The following is a 16,505-nucleotide window of genomic DNA, read 5'->3' as shown; positions in this document are numbered from 1 at the left end:
TTAAAATATATATATATTTTATTGATTTTTTACAGAGAGGAAGGGAGAGGGAGAGAGAGTTAGAAACATCGATGAGAGAGAAACATCAATCAGCTGCCTCCTGCACACACCCCCTACTGGAGATGTGTCCGCAACCAAGGTACATGCCCTTGACCAGAATCAAACCTAGGACCCTTGAGTCCACAGGCCAACGCTCTATCCACTGAGTCAAACTGGTTAGGGCACAAGCAGTTTTTATAAATGGGGGTGGGAGAGTGGGGTGATCATTTTTAATGGTAATTTGATTCATTAGATCTTGAATGATATTACATAAAATTCCTCATTGCCACTGCACCACACCCAACCTGGTGCCCTACTCCCATTCCCTATGCTGCTGGCTTTGAGGGCTCTTACATTACGTGAGGTCCTTTATATGCTCAAGAAAACCAAATCTCTTGGACAGGGGTCATGTCGAATTCTCTTTATGTTGACTTTTTCTTTGAATGATTCTACTGCCTCTTCTGTGTCTTTCTAATGACCCCAAAGGTACTTGGACTTGGTTTGAGTTGTCTCTCTTGACTGTTGTCTTTTAAAGTTGCCCAGAAGAAGAAGGGGGGAGGACAAGTGAGTCTGATGAAGAGAGGCGGAAAGCTGAAGCAAGAGTGGCCAAAATTCAGCAATGTCAAGGTACAGTGCTGGCACCTGTGGTTCCCTGGTTGTTGTGTGTGTCCGTGGACGTTGAGAAAGCCCAGGTGTCATGAATGGGAAGCTATGGCTGACTGATTAACCTAATTCCATGCATGCAAGGCCTATTCCAGTGGTCGGCAAACTCATTAGTCAACAGAGCCAAATATCAACAGTACAACGATTGAAATTTCTTTTAAGAGCCAAATTTTTAAAACTTAAACTTATTCTAACGCCACTTCTTCAAAATAGATTTGCCCAGGCTGTGGTATTTTGTGGGAGAGCCACACTCAAAAGGCCAAAGAGCCACATGTGGCTCGTGAGCCGCAGTTTGCCGACCACTGGCCTATTCTAACCACTCTCAAAAAAAAAAAAATACTGGTACTAGGAGTGCTTAAATAAGGTGTATCTCTCCCTGCTTCCTCCTTTGTGATGAAGAACATAGCATTTTTAAAAGCTGCGGTACATATATACAATGGAATATAACTTGTCCATGAAAAATAATGAAATCTTACCATTTACAACAGTATGGCTGTACCAGAGGGGTATTGTACTAAGTGAAATAAGTCAGAAAAAGACAAATACCATATGCTTTCACTTGTATGTGTAATCTAAAGAAAAATATAAATGAACAAGCAAAACGGAAACAGATTTATAGATACAGGGAACATTTTGATGGTTGCCAGAGGGGAGGGAGGTGGGGGACTGGGTGAAAAAGGTGAAGGGATTAAAAAGTACAGATTGGTAGTTACAGAATAGTCACCAGGATGTAAAGTACAGCATAAGGAATGTAGTCAATAATATTGTAATGACTCTGTATGGTGCCAGGTGGATACTGGAAATATCAGAGAAACACTTCGTAAAGTATATGATTGTATAACCACTATGCTATACACATGAAACTAATACAAAATAATATTGGATGTAAAAAATAATATATTTTTTAAATGTTTGCACAAGGCACATATGAAACAGTAACTGTGAGGGGTGTGGCACCGGTGGTTCTAAGAACTGCTGTCCAGTGGTTTAGTTTTAAGGCCCAGCACTGTCAGGTCACAGTTGTATGACTGTGATTAAGGAACACAAGAGCTCTGGTCCTCAGTTTCCAAGTCCGTGAAATTCGGAAATTAAGTCAACTCAGTGATTCTTGTCTCTGGCTGGACGTTAGAATCACTTGGGGTAGGTTGTTCAAAATTCTGGCGCCTGGGCCCCACCCCAACCAATTCAGGGAGAATCTGTTGGAGGTGGGGTGCAGACATTAGTATTTTAAAGTCTCCCAGGTGATTCTGAGGCAGAGAGATGGAGAACCCTGGATTAGATGCTGGTTTGGTCCCTTTAAGCTTGAAGAATCCTGTGACATGTTGAAATCAGAGGAAAATGGTGCATGCGAAGTTGGTCAAAGAAATTGGATGTTTAGGAATAGAAACATGAACCTCTGTGCTTGGTTTTGACCAAGGCTGCCTGGAGCCTGAGCAGTTCCAGCCTTTGCACTGCTTTCCCTCGTGGGTCTCACTCATTATGGATGAGCCGCCTCACTGTCATTCCCGAGCTTAATGTTTAGTTGTAATAGAAAACAGCCCCAGCAAAGAATAGCTTTGCAAGTTTTTCTGGAATTAGGAGACTGGGAAAGGAAACGGACATTTATTGAGTACCCCGTTTATAGGAAATACATGGGAAGCTCAGAGAATTAGGTCATTTGCTGGAGGCTGCAGTCACTGAATGGAACAGTTAGGGTTTGAACGTGGATCTGTCCCACCCAACAAGGTTATTTTACCTGTTAGATCACACTGCTTGCTAATCGGCAACTTCTTTGTCTTGTAACGTGGATTTTCATAGTTGTTAAGTTCCTGTGATAACCTTCTACGGTAAATGCTATTTCGTAGAAATACTCTGTAATCAAGACCAACAAATCTGTACGTATTTGGAGGAGAAGCTGCATATCTACGCTGAGCTTGGAGAACTGAGTGGATTTGAGGATGTCCACCTGGAGCCCCACCTCCTCATCAAACCGGACCCCGGCGAGCCTCCCCAGGCGGCCTCCTTACTGGCAGCGGCACTGAAAGAAGGTAAGTTGCTTCCAAAAGGATGTGGTTTGACCAATTCAGAAAATGTTTACTGTGTTCCTACCATCGGCCATGCGCTGTGGTCTTGGTGCTGAGGATATCTATATATATAAAAGCCTCGTATGCAAATTGTGCCTGCGGGAGTTCGACTAGGATCGTGGTCGGCAAACTGAGGCTTTCAAGCCACATGCGGCTCTTTGGCCCCTTGAGCGTGGCTCTTCCACAAAATACCACGGCCTGGGCGAGTCTATTTTGAAGAAGTGGCGTTAGAAGAAGTTTAAGTTTAAAAAATTTGCCTCTCAAAAGAAATTTCAATCATTGTACTGTTGATATTTGGCTCTGTTGACTAATGAGTTTGCCGACCACTGGACTAGGAGACTGATCGCTTGCTATGATGTGCGCTGACCACCAGGGGGCAGCACGGAATGAAGGAATGCCCTGGTGATAGAACTTGGCATTGAACACGTGCTACCTTGTAGAGCCGTTAGTTATCTGTCTCTCTCTTCTCCAGTCTGCAAACTCTCCTTACGAGTTATCAGATGCCCAGTAGCCCACAGAACAGAGAAGGTTATCAATTTGCTAAATTAAATCATTGGACACAGTGTTTTGGAAATGTTTATAGGGTCCTCAAAATAATACTGTTCCACATGCAAGTTGAAAATCTTTTATGGTAAATAGAAAACTTCACTTAAAATTTTAGGTGTTTGTTTAAAGTGCGAATCCCCTTTTTTCTCCCCTGAGAATCTGATCCAATAGGTCTACCATGAGGAATGGGAATCTTTTTAAAGGCATGTTTGGAGAAATACTCTTTTTTTAAAAAAAAAATGATTTGAGAGAGAGAGAGAGAGAGGGGAAGGGAGGAGTGGAGAGGAGAGGAGGGGGGGGGAGAGAGAGAGAGAGAGAGAGAGAGAGAGAAAGAGAGAGTGAGAGAGAGAAGCATAGATGTGAGAGAGAACATTGAACCTATAATGTGGGTATGTGCTCTAACCAGGAATTGAAACATCAACCCTTTGGTGCACAGGATGACACTCAACCAACAAGCCACACCAGCCAGGACTGGAGACATATTCTTTTTGAAGAATAACTAACATTTCAGGGTAGCAAGTCTTAAAATCCTAATGCCCAATATCATATTTAAATTAATTGATTTTTTTTTCAGCACACTCATTTACCGAAAGTGATATATTTTTATACAAGTTTGGTTTTTTATTGAATTCTCTATCATAAAATGATGCTTAAAGTATTGCTTTAGATTGCAGGTTGGCAAACGTTTTCTGTGAAGGGCTAGATGGTAAATATTTTAGGTTTTGCAGGCTCCATAAACTTTCTGGAACACATTATTCTGTGTCTGTGCATGTGTATGTATTTTGACTCTTTAAAAATGTAAAAACCATTTTTTTTTTTTTTTTTGCTCCTGGGCCATGTAAAAACAGACACAGGCCAAATATAGTTTGCCAACTTCTGGTCTAATTGTTAAAATACACCCACACACAGGGTGGGTTTGTGGTTGTGAGTATGCAACACACAGAGTTTATTCTTGTATTATGATTTATGAATTATTGTATTATCTTCCACATGAGCAGCTATAAGTGTACCCAGTAGGTTCATATACCTATTTTAAAATTTACTTTCGTTTTCCTGCTTCTTAGCTGAGAGCCTACAGGTTGCAGTGAAGGCCTCCCAGGTGGGCGATGCCTGTCAATCACCTGAGGAGGGGTGTGGAGAAGCTGCCTTGCCCGAAGTGCCCAGCTGTGAGGCGCCAGGACCACCTACTGCTTGTAAGTGAAATGCGGGCCTTTGCGGGCCTTTGCTATGAGCCTACACACAATCCCGTGTGTGAAGTGGTTACATAACACGAAGGCAACGACTGTATTCCTATTTGAAGGGGACGTAATGCATTTCTTAAAATTGGAAAACCCCCCCGAGAATAAGGACACTAGCCTCCTTTACCTGTGATAATGACTCTGTTGTTACAAGGATAAGGACGGAAGGAATAGTCGGCTGGTGGGTTGTATTGCTGTTGCCCAGGCAAGCTTTGTACCTCCCCCTAAACTTACTAATTTTTTATATAACTTATTGAATACAATTTTAAAAGATATTTGCAAACTTTTTTTTTTTTTTTTTAGAAAACAAGACCTTTAATTTAATCTCCTCTGCAACAGTGGAGAAAACAGAACTGAGCAGAGTAGGAACACACACACACACACACACACACACACACACACACACACACGTGTGGTGGCGGGGTTAAAAGCAGTGGATGGACCTGGAGAGCATTATGCTCAGTGAATAAGCCAGTCAGAGAAGGACAAGTACCATATGATTTCATTTATATGTGGAATCTAATGAACAAAATAAACTGACAAACAAAACAGAAACAGACTCATAGATACAGAGAACAGACAGCTGTCAGAGGTGAGGGGTGGGGGCTGGGTGAGAAAGGGGAAGGGATTAAGCAAAAAAAGCCCCTCTCATAGACACAGACAACGGCATGATTGCCAGAGGAAAAGGGGGGTGAGAGGAGGTGGAAGAGGGTAAAGGAAGGATAAAGGGTGAACACACAATACAGGTTATAGATGATGTATTAGAGAATTGTACACCTGGAGCCTATATAGTTTTATTAACCAATGTCACGCCAATAAATTCAATTAAAACAATCTTCAAAAGAAAACTGAAAAAACAACAACAACAACAACAAACAAACAAACATAGCAGAAGTGCCAAAAGATTCCTGATAAATGTTGTCATACACTTCAGGTTAGAATTTATTTATTAAAATACTGTTTCAATATTTTTTAAATACAGAAAAATAGAATGTAGAGAACTGATTTAGGTAATTTCTCTAAACCTAATTATACTGTTTTTGTATAGTGGTAAGCTAAATATTTAATTTTCCAAAGGTTGCTGATATAAGAGCATGCAAAGATATTTACAACTATAATTTTTATTATGTTCAGGTGATAAAAACCTTACTCCCACCAGGTCTTACATGTCTTTTAGTAGCTAGAAATTGGAGGATTAAATTGTCTCAGAATTTCTCTACAAACATCCACTGGTTAAATAAGATGAATGGAAGCGGTACCGTTTCAAAATTCTATACATTTTTTTTACTAGCGTCCGTAATTATTTTCCCCCTCTTAAGTTCTGCTTTATCTAATCCTGGGTTTCTATTTTCAGAATGCGCACATATGCTTTTCATTTCGACACAGCCCAGATTCATCAGGGGAGTTGTACTGCCCTGGGTGATTTCCTCTTTAAAGAAGAACCTCATTATGCCATTAAGGAAGTTCTATCTAAAAATACGTGTAGGGATCTGCCGCTCTCACCCTGGGACAGCTGGGAGGGGCCGTGTTCGGCGGCACAGCTGCTCCGAGCACAGGGCCACGCCTTCCCTCCCCGCAGAGCAGGCAGCCAGGCTTCTCCCCGTCGGTGTCCACCTCTCCCAGGACATCTGCCGCAACCACCAAGAGGCTGGTTCTGATGTCAGGCTTCACGGAGAGGAGGGGCGGGGGCACGTGGGCGGGGTCCTGTACCCCCAAAGACCTCTTCAGCTCCGGGCTGGACTGGAACGTGGTGCTGCCAGAGTTTGATTCTCTGTGTAACGTGGATGAGGACAAAATACCATCCCTACATGAGGGTCTATACCTGAAGGCTCAGCCCCGGGTTTGACCTTGAGGACTGTGTCCTGCTAGGTCAGGCCCAGGTCCGTTGGAGGATATCGGCCAAGCAAGGCCCTCTGTTTCAGGCCTCAGTAGAGCTGATCAGGTGGGGGAGTACAGGCTGCTCCCTATAAAGCTCTGCAGACCCTCTCGTGCCCTCTGAACTGACCACAGGAACAGAGGGACCTGGCCTAGATCGCCTTCCGCCTTCATGTGACCCACCATCAGCTGCCTTCCCCATCGGAGGGTCCTCGTTCCTACGAGGGGGAAGAGAGAGAGAGAATGGCTAATGCTTTTGTTTATGCTTTTGGCATCTCGCTAAGAGTTAAGAATAGTACCCAAGAGGGGAACCAAGTTTTAGTGACAGAAAAGCCTTTATAAAATGTCCCTTCACTATATACATGAGCAAGTGTTAACTGGCGTGGGCAAAATGAACTTACTTTTTAGCTGATGTAATTTGAAGTCATTTCTGCTTAAACAAAAACTTCTTTCTATGAGAGGACATTGGAACCAGGAGAAAACAGTATTTCCTTTATCAGAAATAAAGTTTCAAGATGGCACTGAGGAAAAAGAACACATGAACAGAGTCACAACGTCTCTGTTTCATCAGGGTCCTGATTGGGCCTGGGTCCAGTGAAATTCTACGTGTGAGAGGGCGTTAGAAGGTTTTGTTTAATCCGTGTAAGGGGAGCCTATAATCCCACCAACAGAGGTCTAATGAATGGAGTCACATCTGTAGGTGGTACTTAAAAATATTTCTGGAGTAGAAATATTTCAGCTTTTATAGGTTAAATATACAGTAGCAACAGTGTTATAAATTTAGAGCATCAACAAGAGTTGTGAGAAAAAAATCCACTTGGAAATGGTTTTTGAAAACCAGTTCCCCTCCTGCTGAGGGGCGAGTCCTTCCCGCTCAGCCTTGTGTCTGGCCCGCTGCTCTCCACCGGCCACCGGGGAGCCTGGCGCAGACCCTGTCCCTGGCTCTGGGCCTGCCGGCCTGGCTCTGCCCCACGGTGCCTGTTTTCGACGTCACCCTCCCCAGGCTGCTTTTTCCTATTCAGTGTGAGTGAGATGGAGAGCCTGCCTTCCCGGTGTCACCACCATCACACGAACACCTCTCTGCAAGAAAAGAAGAAAAACAAAACGATGGATGATAACGGATGCCCTTGGTCCGCTTGGTACCCGTTAGCCTGTAAGCTCCCTGAGGGCAGGGTGTCTGCGCTGCTCTGCGCTATTTTAGCGATTCTAGCACCTCCTGCGAGAGTACGCAATACGTGTGATCTCATGGTGTGTGTTAATTGGAAATGTGGGTCAGCTGTGTACAAAAGAGCCCAGTCCACTGGCTGATGTGTGACGATGTCCTTTTTGTTTCTGTCTCAACGGCACCCTTCCAGCACTAGTCACCGAAGGGACAGGAGGAAGAGGCTGTGGGGATGTGGATCCCGGGACCCAGGGTGTGGGAGCCGACTTGGCGGCCTCTGATGCAGGGGAGAAGGTATTGTGAACCGATTTGCTAGTAAATGGTACCGGTTACTTTGTGTAATAAAATAACCTCAGGTCCTGGTCTGTCCACGGCCCCGAGTGGTATGAACATGTTTTCCTGAATTGTTCTCAAGTTCAATATTTATATTTAAACTTTCTAACTTATTGCTCCTTAAAATGTTCTTGCTCTTCCTATATCATGTAGGTGTAAACAGAGAAACACGTGAAAAGTTATTAAAAAGATTGAAAACTCCAGTGTTTATTTGTGTGTCTTCTGGTCTCCCTTTCACTTTCCGCGCTGAAGCCTCTAGCTTTTCACCACTACATTCAGCAGCTCTTCACCCAGGGATGTTCCCAGGCATCGGGCCTTTATGCCACCAGGTGGCACTAAAGTGGCAGAAATAATTTTTATTTTGGGATCTTCCTCCCTCCCTCCCTTCCTTCCTTCCTTCCTTCCTTCCTTCCTTCCTTCCTTCCTTCCTTCCTCCCTCCCTCCCTCCCTCCCTCCCTCCCTCCCTCCCTCCCTCCCTCCCTCCCTCCCTCCCTCCCTTCCTTCCTTCCTTCCTTCCTTCCTTCCTTCCTTCCTTCCTTCCTCCCTTTTTCTTTTTCTGCCTGGGGCCTCTTCTTTTCTGACATCCTACCCACGCCCACGTAAGTTATACACTCTCTTTTAAAAATTAAATGTGGGAAACTTCCTATTAACTTCAAATGAAACTGAGATGTCAGAAATAGAGAGGGACTAAGACGATGACTGTAGGAGGTGGCTCGTGGGCCTCCCCAGGATTGTCTGGGCCTGAGAGTTTAGTTTTATCTGAAATCGAATGAGGTACACTGCCAGATATCAATGTGTGTCAATGTGGGAAAATGACGTGCCAGATCTTTATATATGTGACATTTTTATATAGCATATATATTTTGTATAAATACACAAATGGCTGAGAACCCAAATCCAAAGGTATTTTTAAAGATGGCCGTGGTGGTTTAAAACTTCACAGGCCAAAGTGAAAATAGGAATGCAGTATTTTACTCCTCTCATTCTGACTGCATGCTTTCTAACATTTCTTTTTAAAATGTCCTGCTTTCCACCCTTTTCAGTGGGGACTTCCCTTTTAAGTCTGTAGCTCCCAACTGCTTTTACGTTGTTAGAGAAAGGAAGGGGAGGGTTTGAACACTGATAGTTTTCTCTTGATGGAAAGCTGTGGTGGCTGGATCCCACCCTTGAAGTCTTTTCCTTCCATGATTCAGTAACAGGTAAGTGAGATGAAGTGTCTAGATTCCTCTTTGCATAAACTTATCTGGAAAATTTGCCATTAATAAGGTATTTTGATAAACTAAATGAGCTGACAGGGCTGGATCAGTTAAAATCAAACTTTAAAAAAAAGTACAATGTCTAGTTTATAATTAGAGACCTTAATTAGGTAAGGTTTTAATTTTTTTTTTTCTGAAAGAATTTTTAAACATTACAAAATACCTTGTAAATCACCACCTGCAGTTCTGCACATTGACCACAAGGTGGCGCACCAACTCCATTAAAAAGATGATGTTAAACATTCCGGTCTTGTATCAAACCTCGCGTGGTTCTTGGAAATAAGTAACCACATGTTGCACAATTCATTTCTATGTTTCTAATTTTTATAGAATATAAAAACTGTATATCGAGCTATCATTTCATTACAAAAACCATGGAGTGTGGAGCAAGGACAGAACCAGGAATGCAGAGAGAATTCCAAAACTCACTACAGAAGGGCGGTTCTTCGCCCGTTATCTTCCAGAGGGTTGGGAACAGATCTCCCGACTAAACTTCATCCCCTTCTCCGTCCTTTGGCCTTCCCCTGTTAGAGGTGCTGGTGAATGACGACATCTTTAACTGGCTGTGGGGGAAGAGGTCTGGCTAGGTCATCAGGGCATCACCAGCCTGAACTATTGATTTTAACAAGCCCAACGTTACCTGAGCACCAACAGCTGACTGTTTCTTGTTTCAGTTTAAAGCTGCTCCGACAAGAGCAATGGGAGACTGTAGGCTCTTGGAGAGCAGGAATCTGATGACCTTTCATAACATAAAGTGTGACTACATACTGGGTGTCCATATCTATTTATAGAATGGAGTGAGTGTCCATTTCATACCAGGCAGGTATGTGGCTATAGCCTTGAACACACAGGTGAAACCTTGCTATTCATTGCCTGACCTTCTAGTGAGAAAAGACAGACAATAAATGAATAGACAAATGTTCCATTCAACTCTGGGAACCAGAAACCCTCATTATCCACGTGTGCCCTTCATGTGTGGGTAGAGAGACCCCATCCCCAGGGGCAGGTGGTCCCTCGTTGTGTCATTCATGGCCTCTGCTGTAGTGGTTCTACTGAGGCAGGCATGGAGGGCCCAGGGAACTCGGAGAGGTAGGATCTGGAGCAGGTCAGCTAAGGGCTCCCCTTTGAGCCACCTCCGGGTCTGGTTCCTTCTGCCCACTACTGGCTCTTGGGCTCTGTGAATCTCAAACATTGAGACAGGCAGCTAGAGACCAAGCATGATGCTCTCCAGCTTCCAAATCTGGATCCAGGATGCTAGGGGCCAGTTTGGTCTGGGAGACAACTTCCCTCGGGCACAAGAGAGCTCGATGTACAGTGTTTTTTTGCAGGCAAAGCTTGTCTCTTACCTAGAGTGTGCAGTGTTTCCTTGCCATCATCCCTTGTAGTTTTAGGGAATGGTTGGGCGGAAGGATGGCTTGCATCCCAAATACCAAGTTTGCGCAGAGGGGGCTTTCACTACGTGATTGTTAGTTCTCTAGGCTTTGATTTCTGGGGGGCGATGGAGTCACCATAGAAGAGCTCAGAGAGAGTGAAGTGATTTACCCGAGGCCATACATTTGGGAACACTACAGAGCAGCTTTTCAAAAGTGGAGTGATTATTCATTTTCTTATGCTTTTGTATATTTTAGGAGGACTATAGAAGTTTTCCAGGTTCCTCTCAGTCAGAGGTGAGTTATGCATACCTTAAACACACCGCCATCCTCTCTTCTTTTGTGGATATAAATGCTTTTTCCAGAATTTGACACTTAGGATCTTATTTTTCAGATTATACAAGCGATACAGAATTTAACCCGTCTCTTATACAGCCTTCAGGTAACTACATTCCTCTAATGTTTGACCCTGTGAATGTTTCTCTCAAAATGCACTTCACTTTATTTGATGATTCCCAGACTTTAACAACTAGAACATTTGTGAGGTAGTGAAGGATCTTACAAGAGTGCCAACCCCCCACTCTAACTCAGTGAGGTGTGTTGGACTTCACCTGGTTTTGTCATCACAGGGCAACACCACTACTACATTTTATACCATTCTCTTCTGAAACCATAAAACAGTCCATATCTTTAAAAAAAATACTGATGACTATGACCTGGCTTGAAGTCTACAGTGAAACTCTTAGGTGAGTGTAGCAGACTTCACATTTTCTGCTGAAAACTTAAATTCACACCTAAACATTTTTCACTTCCACATGTTGGCCTTGGGCCTTTAGAGCAGTTAAATAATTCATATGCTGCTCGTTCTTTGATTTGTTCATCCACCCAACATGTACAGAGTGTTCTCGCTGTGCTGGCACACGAAGGCAGAAGGACCACTGAGCCTGCTGTCCGGTGACGTGCCGTCTGTCCAGGAAGGACAGACATAGCATCCTGCTTGCGTTTAGGATTATAGGTTTGGATGGTGTCTCAGGGCACACACAAGAAAGGCTGAATGCATCTAATTGCTTAATTTGTGAATTAAAAATATTTTAGAATGACATAAAAGCAATGGTTGTATTGTACATAAATTTGTAGAATAATTTGTAGGATACAAATAAAATAACTTGTGATTCTATGGGGAGAATTACTAATGTCATGTTGGTATATATCTCTCCTGTTTCTTAGAATCATTTCACACAGAGTCTTGCGACATGTGCCTTTCTGTGTCATCAGCGGTTGTTCTATAGCACAGTTTATATGGTTACATAATGTTCCAGTCTGTTAAAGCTGTTTACCCAGTTCCTCATAATTAATACTTTTGTATTAATAACACTCTAGTATTATCCTTATACACTAATTTCTTTGAAGATATCTGAGTGTTTCCTTAGGGAAATTACTGGAACATTTTTTTTTTTAGTTTTTTAATAGACTTTGTCAAAGTAATTAATCGATACCCCTCTCTACTTCTCAATTTGAAAATCGGTCAACGTATCAGATTATCTTAAATTGTTTGGATGATTGTTAAGATTAAACATTTTTCCGACTGGTTTATTACCAGTCATACTTCCTATCTCATAGCTGTTGAATATGAAAAGAAAATTGTCTGATTTTAAGTTTTCACCAGAAAACAAAAATAAAGTCATGCTACATTTGACTTTTTCTTATTTGTACTTCAACTGCATCAAGACTTCTTTCTCTCATGTTCCATTGATCATCTACCGATTCTTGCTCTGTGCCACTGTCTTAAGTATTCAAGTTTTGGATTACATTTACATATATGACAGTGCCAGTTTCCCCTTATTACTTTCTATGCTTATCTGTATGTTTTTTCATAAAGAGTTTTTGAATGACTAACAAGTTTTTTCCTTTCTACTGAGACTGTTTAATTAAAATCTCATTATACAGGGTGGGGCAAAAGTAGGTTTACCATTCTGAGTACTCAAAACAGAGTTTATTCTTGTATTATTATTTATTCATTCTTGGGTTATTTTCCATACAAACCTACCTTTGTCCCACCCTGTATTTATGAATTCAATTGTGGAGAATTGGCAATTTTGCAATGATTAGTCCTCATGTCTTTGAACATGTTAGTCATCTTTTGTTACATGCTCTGCTGGGAAGCTTTGAGATTATCTTCGTGTAGGTACTGTTTGTTTGTTTTTCTGCTAAGTTTATTTCTAGATGTTTGTCTCGTTGTCCCTATTGTGAAAGGAATATTTTTTTTTTTATGCTTCCCCAGTGGTGGTTGCTGATATGAAGGGTCTTGATTTTTATATGTTTATTTTGTAACTGGCCACTCATTGAATCTTACATTTTAATAGTTTTTCTGTTGATTCTTTGGAATATTCCAGATAGAAAGTAAAAATGTGAAAGTAATGTTATTATGGTTATTTTTCAATAATTATATCAGTTTTACATTCCTGGCTTGCTGCTTTGGCTAGATTGAACTTCTGAAACTGTATTAAGTAACAGTGATAATATAAGCATCCTCGTCTTGTTCCAGATTTAGTGGGACTGCCTTTACTGTCTTACATTAAAGGCATGCTGGTTTGGGGTAGATGTTCTTAGAGATTGCATTTATCATGTAAAACAAATATTCTTTCTTCTCCATTTTAACTGAGAGGGGATATAGTCAGAGTATGTATCCTCATTAACTTTGGAGAGATAAGAACATTGAGTATCCTGGCGTGTGTTGCCTGATGAAAACACAAAGTCATATCTCTTCTTTTCAACTTTGAATGCAGCCAGCCCTCTGTGGGTTCAAGGTTCAGAAGAGCCAGGTGACCTAAATGGCCTAATCTTGGCAACTCATTAGGTTAAAGCAACATAGGATTCTCCTAACCAAAGCTTTTGAGCTGGTCTCAGGATGCGGGTTCTGAGAGATTTCTGTTCGTGGCACAGACATCTCTTGTGAAGCTGAGTTTCTTATGCATGCTTGAAGTTTTTACATACCATCTTTGGATCACATGAAAATGAAGTTTGGTGCTTGTATTAGGAGAGCAGAGTGAGATGAGGTATTGGCAAAGCAGGAAGGCAAGGCCACAGAGTCACTCCAGCAAAGAGCAGTTCGGAGAAGTGAACTGGGAATTTCCCTAAAGTTGAAAAGCAAGTGCTGTTCTCTGTCCTAATTATCAATGTCAATGTTAAGTGTGAAAATGAATGCAATCCCATCTTCAAATTCTACCTCTCTGCTAAGAAGAAAATGTTCCTATCCGAAATGTAAGTAGATGTGAGGAATACTTCATGGTAGCACTTAGTCTAATTGCAGCCCTTACATGAGAGTTATCATTGCTTATGGTGTTTTTGACATGCAAAATATTGGATTTTTGTTTGTTTTACTGTACTGATGCCTGAGATTTGTTAGAATTAAATGGTGATGTACAGGCTACAGTTTGCCCACCAGGTCCTCAGAGTCCTGAGTGGCTTATTATCTCATACTTAAAGATCAAAATAACCAGTACCTATTCTGTGATCACTGTTCTCTTTGTAATAACTTCTAAAATACATTAATCAAAGATTTGTGTGAATTTGAAATTTTAAGAATTCTTTTCAAATGTAAAAACATGAATTTTATTTCAAAAGACCCCCGTGAATACATTTTTGAATCTTATTCCAAGATAAGTACCAATTTAAAATATACCTACTCTTTTAACCTTCAAAAGTATGGGAAACTGCTGATCTAACAAAGAACTAATGGTCAAATCCCCATCTTCCCAGCATCTGTTACATGGACAGTTTTAAAAATTCTTAGGAAAGAAAAATGTGAACTTATCCCTAAAAGAGTAATAATTTCTCATAATGAGTCAAAACACACACACATACCCAGTATGTGGCCATTTCCAATTAGTCCCCTCTGTGCTTCTTTGCACTTTAAGTGGGAACTTTTAAAATTAAAAGCTTCCAAGGGTATTCACGGATATTTTTTTTTCTCCTGTGGAATCCTTCCAAATCTTGGCAGTTACTTCCTGTGATGTGGCCAAAGTTTTCACAGGCAGATACCGTAACTCAAGATGTTTTTTTAATCTAGTTGGTAATATCCTCTGGGCTTTAGAGTATCTCTGTTTCCTCAACCATTCCAGCTTCCTGTTAGCAACTGTTAAACCAATGAATTTCAGCCTAATGCATGGCCTTCCTGCTATCATACAAAGAAAGAACAGTAACGAGGCTAACTTGACCACCTACATACCCTAACTATATCAACTGCTATTCCTGGGCATTGTACTAGAAAAAGGTTATTTACCGGAAGTCTACAAGTGGTCGAGTTTTATTTTTATGTCTTCCTATATGTAATGTAGCTTAAGTAACCTCTGGCTTGAGACTCAAGTAAAAGATACTACCGGGTTTATATAGACTCTTAACTTCTCGTGAATTCTGAGAGAGCGTGAGATTCAGAACAGGAAGGCAGCGTCCTGTGAATGGATGCACTGAGTTCTTATTCAGAAATATTATCCAAAAGCCAGCAACAAAGCCCACTTCTGGAAGCAGGGGGTGCCTGTTGCTTCTGTGCTTTGTTCTGCTGTGTATCAAGTCCCAGGTCCTGCCCCTGGGAGGTGTAGACGAGCCTATCTGAGTGCCAAGGCTGCGCTTTGGGGGTCACCGAGCAAAAGGACAGCGATAGCAGGAGAGCACAATCCGGCCCGGCCTTTGGTGTGGAGAGGCAGTTCCCACCCGAGAGCAGACAACACGGCAGCCTTCCCTCTCTGTCCCTCTCCGCCCCACAGGCTGCCTTGACCATCCAGGACAGCCACATCGAGATCCACAGGCTGCTGCTCCAGCCGCCGGACTGCCCGTCCCCGTCCCCGGGGCCCTCCTTCCGAGGCAGCCCCTTCCAGGACCCGGACAAGCACCGCAGCCTGGAGAAGCGGCGGGAGGAGCTGGCCGACATCCCCAAGCTCCAGCGCCAGTTCCAGCAGGACCAGCGGCGCTGGCAGCGCAGGTGCGACCAGCAGCGGCGGGAGCAGGAGGCCCGGGAGAGCTGGCTGCAGGAGCGCGAGCGGGAGTGCCAGTCGCAGGAGGAGCAGCTGCGCCGGAGCCGCGGGGAGCTGGACCTGCAGCTGCAGGAGTACCTGCAGAACCTGGAGCAGCTGAGGGCGGGCCAGCGCCTGGTGGAGAGGGAGCGGGGCAGGATGCGCGCCCAGCAGAGCCTGCTGAGCGGCTGGAAGCACAGCCGGCAGAGCAGCCTTCCCGCGGCCTTCTCTCCGGGAAACGTGGAGGTACGAGGGGGGGATCTTCGGTGCTTGCCAAGGCGGTGTGGAGGACAGGCTCACTCGCCCTCCTGTCTCTTTGCTTCTTGTGTAAGCGCTCACCAGAGCGATTCAACATGCAGAAGCTGGGAACTTCCTCAGACAGTGCACATGCGTCTTGAGGTGACACAGGGGAATGGGAAAGGCCTTGGTCCTGTGGGATCATGGGCGCAGTGTAGATGGCGGCGCCCTTCCCCAAGGGAGTGAACACAGAACCTCGCTGTCCCAGCAAGAGGAGGTGTGTCCTGGAGGCACCCCACCTGGAGCATGCTGATTTCCGTAGTGGGAGGCCCCCCTTCATAGGGTCTGGTCTTAGCCTTGTATACAGGTTTACCTTTCAGTGGATCCGTTCGCTGTTAATGTGCAGCCTAGGTCCAGAATTTAGCAAGTATAACACTGTTCTCTTATCCCATGCTTATGCTCCTTTTGTCATGTTGACCTAGTCAATTCAAAATCCCTTTCACTCATAATGGTTAACACGAGTCTACTAGCTAATGACTGGGCAGAATACAGCCTTCCCGAAGGTTCTGTGTTCCACGTGCACCCTCTCTAACCATGCTTGGCAATTCCGTTTGTCCCAGGAGTTTGCTTTTCTGTGTCGTGTGCAAATCTGTGCTTTTTTTTTTTATTGATAGTATGTAATGCTGTAAAAGTTGATACGCTTATAAGAGAGGT

General features: G+C 43.2%; 1 protein-coding gene across 6 annotated transcripts in view; it reads left to right on the top strand.

The window, feature by feature from the left end:
- The window catches only part of ARHGEF28 (Rho guanine nucleotide exchange factor 28), a 259,482-nt gene that overhangs the window by 211,902 nt on the left and 31,075 nt on the right, over positions 1-16,505 (top strand). For all 6 annotated transcript variants that reach the window (XM_079796132.1, XM_079796130.1, XM_079796131.1 and 3 more), the window contains 7 exons: positions 575-666; positions 2,547-2,729; positions 4,376-4,504; positions 7,780-7,880; positions 10,804-10,842; positions 10,940-10,987; positions 15,309-15,800. In XM_079796132.1, the coding sequence (XP_079652258.1) occupies positions 575-666; positions 2,547-2,729; positions 4,376-4,504; positions 7,780-7,880; positions 10,804-10,842; positions 10,940-10,987; positions 15,309-15,800 (1,084 nt within the window). The remainder of the gene's footprint in view (positions 1-574; positions 667-2,546; positions 2,730-4,375; positions 4,505-7,779; positions 7,881-10,803; positions 10,843-10,939; positions 10,988-15,308; positions 15,801-16,505) is intronic.

This window comes from Cnephaeus nilssonii, assembly GCF_951640355.1.
Source record: "Cnephaeus nilssonii genome assembly, chromosome: 2".
Taxonomy (NCBI): Eukaryota; Metazoa; Chordata; class Mammalia; order Chiroptera; family Vespertilionidae; genus Cnephaeus; species Cnephaeus nilssonii.
This window is presented reverse-complemented; position numbering and strand designations above follow the sequence as displayed.